Source organism: Aptenodytes forsteri, unplaced genomic scaffold, assembly GCF_000699145.1.
Source record: "Aptenodytes forsteri isolate BGI_AS27 unplaced genomic scaffold, ASM69914v1 Scaffold300, whole genome shotgun sequence".
NCBI classification, from domain to species: domain Eukaryota; kingdom Metazoa; phylum Chordata; class Aves; order Sphenisciformes; family Spheniscidae; genus Aptenodytes; species Aptenodytes forsteri.
Window position 1 is genome coordinate 208,297 of NW_008794176.1, and position 8,706 is coordinate 217,002.

Here is an 8,706-nt window from a genome sequence, read left to right on the forward strand (position 1 = left end):
CGTCCGGGGGTCCCGGCCCCGCCGCCGTGCCGGTCAGCCCTGTCCCCTTGCTCTTCCTTCGCGTGGAGCTCTGCCTTGGGGCGGTTTCCGTAGCCGTATTACAAATAGTGCAATAAAAAGAAGCGTTGCGGAGTATATGTGTGACCGGGGGGAAGGGCGGGGCAGGGGGGGTTCTGTTTAGTTCAGATTGCCTGTGCTCCTCTCCTTTAGGATAAGGAGAAGAAGAAGAAGGAGAGTATTTTGGATCTCTCCAAATATATCGACAAAACAATCCGAGTGAAATTCCAAGGCGGGAGAGAAGGTGAGCCCGCGCGCGGCCCCGGGCCGGGGCTGAGGCGTCTACCTCTGCAGCGTGAAGCGCGCTTTGCCTTTTGGCGTTTTTCCTCGCTCCTTGTCGGCTTTCGTCTCCCGTGCGGTCACGTTGCTTGCTTTCAAGGAAAGACGATGAATAGAGGGTGCTTGTATTTGTTACTGTTTGCTGTTACCGGTGTGACGCTTATCTCCGTTAACTTTTCCATTAATCTCCTGGCTGCAAGTTTATGTTTCATCCGTGCACCTTTCTTTCATCTTCTTTTATTAGTTGTCTTCGACTGTCCTGTTTATTTTGGCTGTTTTTTCACATTACAAGGATGCACTTAAAGGAGCAAAGAAACATTTATGGGTGCTACGATTAATACACCTGTCAAACCTTTCATCTCTTAACATGCTAAATGTGCCTGGAGTTCGCAGATTGTTTCAATATATTTCACCGTGTCTTTTCATCACTTTCGAGGCTCTTACGTCGTTGTTTCTTCCCCTTACTTGCTCCCTTGCCGTATCTGCAGCTATCCATCCCGATGCTGCTGATAGTGCCACCTGCAGACCACTTGTTTGTCTGAAAGTTAACAGCATGCTGCGTGGGAGATGCTCGGCAGAAGCTTTTGCTAAAGCAAATTCGGTTTGCTTTTAAAAATCTCTTTTTAAAACTCCACTGGGACCTGATGCTTATGAGGTTTTGGAAGTTACTTGGACTCCTTACTGATAAATGTGGGTTTGGGGGTTTTTTTTTGTAGTTTTTGAGCACTTGCCAATTCCATTGAATTTATTGGTTTAGATTTTTTCTCAAAAAATTCATGCCAAGTTCCTTTATGATCTTCATGTAACACCTGGGATTGTAAAAGTCTCTTCTTTGATTTGGGCTGTTAGCAATGATAGTAATGCTGGTAATCAACAAGTATTTTTCAAACTGGGGAATGATTCTGTGTGGTCTTGCAATTTATTTAGTGACCAGTTTTGTGGAATCATGTTCTGTTTTAGGACAAAGTGCTTGTCTGTCTGCAGTGCATTCCAATGAAGGCAGTGCTTATGCTAAAGAGATTATGTTCCAGGAGGGCACCTGGAAGATGGGTTTTCTGAGGAAAACACTTCAAAATATTAGAGTCTTGCCTCATTTTTTTGCCATACCCCTTCACTAAGGGTATTTATCTGGTTTTGGGTGTGGGTTTTTTTGTGGTGTGACTTCTATTGTTTTGTTATGCTAAAGTATTCTTAAAATGCCCCTGAAATTGGCTGAAAACAAAAATGGTAGTGTCTTGAAGAGCATTTTGAAGAATTGGTTGAAAAACCTGTAAGTTTCAGTTGGCACAACACAAACTGGGTTCTTGTGCATTTGCATGTTGATAAAGAGGACACTTTAATACCTCTGGTCTCATTTGCTTGATAGCCTTGCTTGAAGGAGGGAACAGAGCTGGAGAACTGAATGCGTCCTTCACACAATCTTGTGTTGCTGTATAACTGGTTTTGATCTCTAATCATTGTTTTGTGTGTGGTCTTCAATAGCAAGTGGTGTCTTGAAAGGATTTGACCCTCTTCTGAACCTTGTGCTTGATGGTACCATTGAATATATGCGAGGTAAGTAATATGCTATCTGTGTAAAGCTTCCCCCCCTGCCCCCCAAATAATTTTCTTCACAGAAATCTTACAGCTCTGAGTGAATAACCAGAAACTGCAGGTTGACATCATCCGAACTGAGACATGTTTGTGATAACTAAGTTGTAAAGAAAGGGATAAGATAGCACAAGTTAGATTAAGCACATTCCCTGTGGTAGAACATTCTTGGTAGTTCTTGTTTGAGCTCCTCTGTAACTCATTTGGCATTCTTGTCCTCTAAAGCTTGAATAAAGTAGTGTGTCTCTTCAGATAAGGCAGTTGCCTTTGCCTTTGTTTGTACTGCTGGACGGTTGCCGGTTTGCTCAAAGCAGGAAAAGCTTCTCAGCAAGAACTAGTATCTTACTGTCTTAAACTCTATTGTAAATGCAGTCTTCACGTTTCTGTGGAACTAAAGCCTTCTATAGCTTCTTAGAGCTAATAGTGTAGGGTTTTTTCTTTTTATTTGTTTCTTTTTCCCATCCAAGGATAAATACTCCCATTTTCCTTTCTCCTCTCTGAAATAAAATTTATCATATGATAGGACAGTGTTTTTGAAGACTATTCTCTTGCCTGCTTACAAGGAAGCACCTGAACCTTTAATTTTGCACTTAGAAGGGAGTTTTAAAAGATATGTAGTGCATTTTTATTGAATATATTGACATCTCAAGGAGGGTAGAATTGGCTGTTGCTGTGTTAAGTGTTCGTCTGTCTGTCCCCATCCACAGCCTTGTTTGGCTTGGTCTAGGAATGGACCAGTGCATTCTGTACTTAGTGCATTCTGAAGTTAGGGTCTTTTTCTGATTTGCATTGATCCCAAAATGTTTGTCTATAATGACATTTGAAGTGGGATCAGGAGCTTTTTTAATCACTTGTATGTATGCCTTTGGTTAGATGAATGAAAGGGCCTTTGAATTCTTTAAAAGGTATGTTTTCTGCTTTGCATACAAAGCGAAGTTCTTTATTGCTCGCTGTGGCATGTGCTACTTTGAAAATTAGTAAACCTGTAATGTCTTGAAGACATCGGATATTACTGCTGCATCACTTTTATAGTCCATGTGTTCAATAAAACAATGCAGAGACGCCTGGAAAAAACCTGTATGTCTGTGCCTTTTGAAGTTGATGGAATTTGGTTTCTTTTCCTTATGTTGCCTTTGTAACGGTGGATCTCTGCTTTTCAGATCCAGATGATCAATACAAATTAACAGAAGACACACGTCAGCTGGGACTTGTGGTCTGCAGAGGGACTTCTGTGGTTCTTATTTGTCCACAGGATGGAATGGAAGCTATTCCAAACCCTTTCATTCAGCAGCAAGATGGCTGATGCTTTCTTTGGATTGTCTCTGAAGACTTCAAGGGTGCAAATCATCGGAGAAAACTATCATTGTGTGAGAAGCTTCCTGTTTTGGGGGAGGAGTTTGAATGTGTATTTGTTAGTGTGAAAGAATGGTCAACTTTTATTTTTGTGGCTTTCCATAAATGATGAGAGGATGGGGCGTGGTGTGTAAGAAGTAATTTTTGATTCCCACCACCACCCCCCTCCCCCCCAAATAAATGTGTAACTACATTGTTTAGAGCTGACAGGAGAGAATATATTGTCATGGAATTGTCTGAGACCCTCTTGATCTTGTGAGTTTTGAAACAACCACATAAAATTAGTAAAGAATGCCCTGAATATTGGTTCTATTATTTACATTTTTAAATACATTAAAAATGTATTTAATCTAAAGCCTAAATACATTAGAACATGTTTTTCTTCCTCTTAGATGTCAGTACTCAGCTGGGAAGCATTGTGTTGTAGTATTCCTGCTGTTGAGTTCAGTCTCTTTTGCCTGCTTGCTCCAGTGCATGCAGGAATGTTACTTTCCTTGTATAGTACCTTGTCATCACCTGTACAAGCTATGCAGCTAAGAAGATCTTTTCTAGCACTTGTTCCAGATCTTGTGGGCTGTGATCTGTGTATCAGAAGGCTCCCACACTTCTACAGAAGGACTGGACTAACTTCTAGGACGATTCTTGGCTGAGTGACATGAACCTTACGGAAGAATCTATTCAATACTTGGAATTTTAGGGGAAGAATATTTAAGATCCTAATGTTCAATTGTAGGCAGTGTCAGGAAATACTGCATATTTTTATATTGTAGCTATCTGCTTGTGGTTCTGCTTGTTATAACTTGATTTGTAAGTAAAAATTTCTACTTCTTTTATACTGCAGAAATAGCAAGAATTGAGGAGTTTTGAGTGAATAAATATGAATTAATCTGTTCCTAAATGTGTGGTTGTTAGTCTGAAAAAGTGCTCTACAGCTGACATTACAATTCTCCACAGTTGTAAATCTAAATGAAATTTGTTCAGGAGGTGCATAAACACAGCAAAATCAGGAGGGACCAGATCAGAAGCCATGTTCCACTCTAAGACAGGAAATCCATGAGAAATGACTGAGAGCATCTGGTCCCTTTCTGGGACGTGTGCATTTCTGTTGGACATTTTAAAGACTGTCTAGTAGAGGATATGTGCCCATAGGCTGTATGTAACCTGCTTCTGCCACCTGATTTCCTGAGGACCCTTTATGAGGAGGCTGTGGCAGAGTAAATTGTTTTGGTGGCAGCAGTCTTGTTCCTAGAGGTTGTCAAGAAAACATGCCAAGGACAGGTTGTATTGCCTGTTTGTTTTGACGACAGCACTGTACTCCCATTCATAGCCTTTCCTGGGTCAGCTATGAAATGGGTGGGAACCTGAAGTAAATAAATTCCAGTTCAGTGTATCTGACTTTTCCAGGAGGCTATGAAACTAGGGACCAGTTGTCGTGTGGCATATTGCCTGTGTAAAGTTGAGTGCTCCTAGGGGTTCATTCTTTGAGTGCTTCACAGAGCTGTCTGTAGAGTCATGCTCCTTCCAACATTTTTTTTTCCTAACACTACAAAACTTGTTCTTCATGCAATTGCACTATTCAAAAGAGACTCCTTATTTAGAGTGTTTGGAGCAGAATTTGCTCACCATCGGCCTGAGTAGAGTCTTGAACTGTCCCTTAGGTGTGAGAGAGATTGCTGGTTGTTGATACCGATAACATGCTGCACCATCTCTGTACTCTTGTTTTCCGAGTGTAGTGTCAGAAACGGACCTGTTGAAGTTCTCTTGAGTTGATTCCAGGCTCTAGATGCAGAGGGTACAGAGACATCTGCCTGAAGTCATGTGTCAAGTGCATAAACTCTGGAGAGGGGCATGTTTCCAGCATTTCCTGCTCAGTTAATAGGTCGCTCAGTCTTCATTGCAAGATACATGGCTGTCCTTTTCTGCAGTGCAGACTTGTGGGTTGAATTTGGGAGTCAAGTACCTGAAAATAAGAATATGAAAATGATAGCTGAATTTTAAATGTGTATATGCTTTTCTATTGCATTAATTCCTAAATGTGACTATAAAACCATTTGTAACAGCAGTTTTGCAGAAGCCTCTTCCAGAAATGCAGGAGGGGAACCTCCAGGGGAAAAAAAGGTGCTCTTGATCCAGATAGCACTGTTCTGCTTTCTGAACTCCACCGAGAAATGGGACTGAGTCTTGCTGGGATGGGCTCTTTGGGAAAAGGGGCACTAGTTCAAGGTCACTATGCAAATCTCTCCACTTAATATCTTGGTCTAAACATTTTGGAAAAATTCACTGTGTGGAATCAGTGAGCTGGTGCTTGTACTATGACTATATTTATTTAGTGCATTGAGATTGAGGATGACCGAGTATGTGACAGCTATCTGGGTTTGAATGGGGGCTCATTCCTTCCCCCCATCTCTTACTAAAGTATAAAGTTAAATATATACTAAATACTGCAAGCAATCTGGAATTTGATATTCAACTTGAACTGATGAAGGATGTGGCTTTGGGGAAATCAGTGTTTTTTTTCCAGGAAGTCTCAAGCTTTCCTATGTTCTTGATTTGCAGAAGTGAAAAGTATTGTAATGGGTACTCTTTTCCAAATGGGTTCAATGTTCTTCTACAAATTCTTGATATTTAGTCAGTGCTTAGGAAGGTTTTGGTTGTCCTCTTTCTTCCTTGTAGTCCAGGCTCTTTGCTTGGCTAACAGCTCCCCTGATTTGCTGTGGTCTTACCTGGCTAAGGTAGATGCCAATTAAATCTGTGTTTTTTGGCTCTCCTACTATTGCTGCTCTGAAAGCAGCAGGAAAGACTGAAAAGCAAAGCAGGAGGGTAGAAAACATATTCTATTTTTAGGACAAGATTGGCTTATCTTGTATTTATCCTGGCTAGGGGGATAATGTTTCCAGAGACTGCACATGAGTAAAGACTGCATAAGGGCTGAGTTAATTTTAACTGCCTGGCAGTCAACAAGCATGGAGCCTGCACAAGAACCAGAGGAGCTGGGACCTCAGACAGAAATGATTGCAGACACAATTCTTGAGGTTGGAGAGAGACTCTTTCAGGTCAGCCGTAGGGTACTTTCAATACACAGTCGTTATTTTGAAGCCATGTTTTTTGGGGGGGCAAGAGAGAGCTCTGAACACCACATAGTGATCAGAGGGATTGATGCAGTGCCTTTTCAGACTCTACTTGAGTTCACTCGCACAGCCCAAGTGCTTATAGGTCAAGAAAATGTGACCAGCTTACTGGAAACGGCTGATTTTTTTCAGTTTGACAGAGTGAAACTTTTGTGTGAGAAATTTCTGGAGAGAGAGCTGCATGTTTCCAACTGCCTGGGCCTGATGACCTACTCGCAGCAGTTTGCCTTTATAGAGCTGTACGTGTCTGCTATGAACGTGGCTCTCACTCACTGGGGGGATGTGATGTGCCAGGAAGAATTTAAGGCACTACCCAAAGAAATGCTGATGCAGCTCCTAAAAAGCGATGACCTCTTCGTTTTGCGAGAAGATGTGGTTTTTGACAGTATTATGAGGTGGATAACAGAGGACCCAGCAACGAGAGAGGAAGACTTTCTGGATTTGGTGGGCGAAGTCAGGGTCGCTTTTCTGAGTTTGTCCTTCCTCGATATCTTGGTGAAACGCAGCAAGCGCCTTGGAGAGACAGATACCTTTTCCAGATTAATAAAGAAGTTAGACAGCTGTCCTCCACCCAGCTGGCAAAATACGGAACTGTGTCCTTGTGCTGGTCGGAGTTATGACACCTTATATGTCCTGGGAGGAAAGCATGACAAGGAACAGCAAGAATTATTTCTCTTTCAGCCTAAAACAGGGACCTGGCAGGCTTGTTCTCCATTGCAGCGCAGGAACCTCACCCAATATGCAGTGGCAGCAGTAGGTAACTTACAAAGAAGTGGGACTGAGCAAATGCAAACAGAAGTTGAGGCTTAGAGACCCAAATGCAGGGAGTTCAGCTGCTTCTCCTGTAAAACTGCATTGTTCAGTGTTGCTAAAACGTCATTCATATTTGTGTTCATATTCGTTCAAAGAATGGTGTTGTTTTCCTTAGTCCTGGGAGAATGTTAGACAAGGCTGACTATTTCTTTTCATATAGCAGCAACTATTGAACTCCTTACATTAGCTTTATCTGGAGTGAGTATAATGACTTAACTTTAAGCAGCATATTTTTTTGGCCTTCTCCTTCATTGTTGTTTTGACAGATGGTGACTTCTGATTTATAGTTGCCGTTAAGTTAAACTTACCCATGGATCTTGCGAAATCTTCATGCTTGGAGACTTTAAAGACAGCTCAATACCATGGCTTCCCTTATTCAGTGTTGGTGATAGTCCCATTTCAAGTGGGAGTTCGGACATGAGATCCCCAGAGGTTCTTTCCAACCAGCGTTTCCATGATTCTGTTAAAGAGTGGGAGCAGACTTGGAAGGACTTACTGCATCCTGTAGGCCCAGCATATTTGTGCAGATGAATCAAATACTGCAAACTGATACAGAGAGCAGTGATTTTCTCTGCTCATCTTGCACCTCATCAGTATAGCCCAGGGAGAAATGAGAACCCTAGATCTCAGGAGCAATTTTCAGCCTTCATGTAACTGATACTTTTCTCTGCTGTCTTTCCAGGGAGCTTCCTTTTTGTGACAGGAGGATATTTCCGGGATGAGTTTGTGTGGTATAGTGTGGATTGGGTGCTTATCTACAATTGCTTGGACAATAGCTGGCTGGAAGGGCCTGCCATGAAGAAGTCCCGCAATAGCCATTGTGCAGTGGGAGCAGGGCTCTACCTGTATGTACTTGGAGGGAGCACAGATGAAGGGATAGTCCCAGCAGTGGAGCGCATGGCTTTGATGGAGTCAGAGTGGGAAAGCATGAGTCCTATGGCTCAACCTGTGGAGAGAGGAGATGCGGTCAGTGTGGGAACCAGGATCTATGTGGTCTGTGGCCTGGATGAAAATGGACATGTATACGATGGAGTGCAAAGGCTAAACACAGAGACGGACAGCTGGGATGTCATCTCATTCTCCCCGCTTCCAAGGTAAGAAATAATCTTCTTTGACCTGGCAGCAGAAGAAAGGTTCTAGTGTTGGTCCTGCTCCAAGACGAGGTTGGACTGGAGAAATCCAGAAGTCCTGTCCCACCAACGCTTCTGTGATTCTCTGTTTAAATGGGACTCTTGATATGAGGACCAAAGTCGCACTGAGTATTTGTCGTGGTTTAATCTCAGTCGGCAACTAAGCACCACGCAGCCGCTCACTCACTCCCCCCCACCCGGTGGGATGGGGGAGAGAATTGGAAGAGTAGAAGTGAGAAAACTCGTGGGTTGAGATAAAAACAGTTTAATAATTGAAATAAAATGATAATAATATAATAATAATAATACACAAAACAAGTGATGCACAGTGCAATTGCTCACCACCCGCTGACCGA

General features: G+C 42.4%; 2 protein-coding genes across 3 annotated transcripts in view; both read left to right on the forward strand.

Annotated features, from left to right (window-relative positions):
• The window catches only part of LSM7 (LSM7 homolog, U6 small nuclear RNA and mRNA degradation associated), a 13,647-nt gene extending 9,473 nt beyond the window's left edge, over positions 1–4,174 (forward strand). Inside the window, exons 2-4 of the mRNA XM_009284341.1 lie at positions 211–301; positions 1,819–1,890; positions 3,087–4,174. Coding sequence (XP_009282616.1) covers positions 211–301; positions 1,819–1,890; positions 3,087–3,229 — 306 coding nt within the window. The 3' untranslated portion in view covers positions 3,230–4,174. The remainder of the gene's footprint in view (positions 1–210; positions 302–1,818; positions 1,891–3,086) is intronic.
• Positions 4,175–6,180: 2,006 nt separating this feature from the next.
• The window catches only part of LOC103903160 (kelch-like protein 23), a 3,610-nt gene continuing 1,084 nt past the window's right edge, over positions 6,181–8,706 (forward strand). Inside the window, exons 1-3 of one of the 2 annotated variants that reach the window (XM_019473367.1) lie at positions 6,183–6,332; positions 6,540–7,164; positions 7,903–8,314. In XM_019473367.1, the coding sequence (XP_019328912.1) occupies positions 6,186–6,332; positions 6,540–7,164; positions 7,903–8,314 (1,184 nt within the window). In that variant the 5' untranslated portion in view covers positions 6,183–6,185. Of the gene's footprint in view, positions 7,165–7,902; positions 8,315–8,706 lie in introns of both variants that reach the window. The other variant, XM_009284311.1, reaches the window with a different exon arrangement.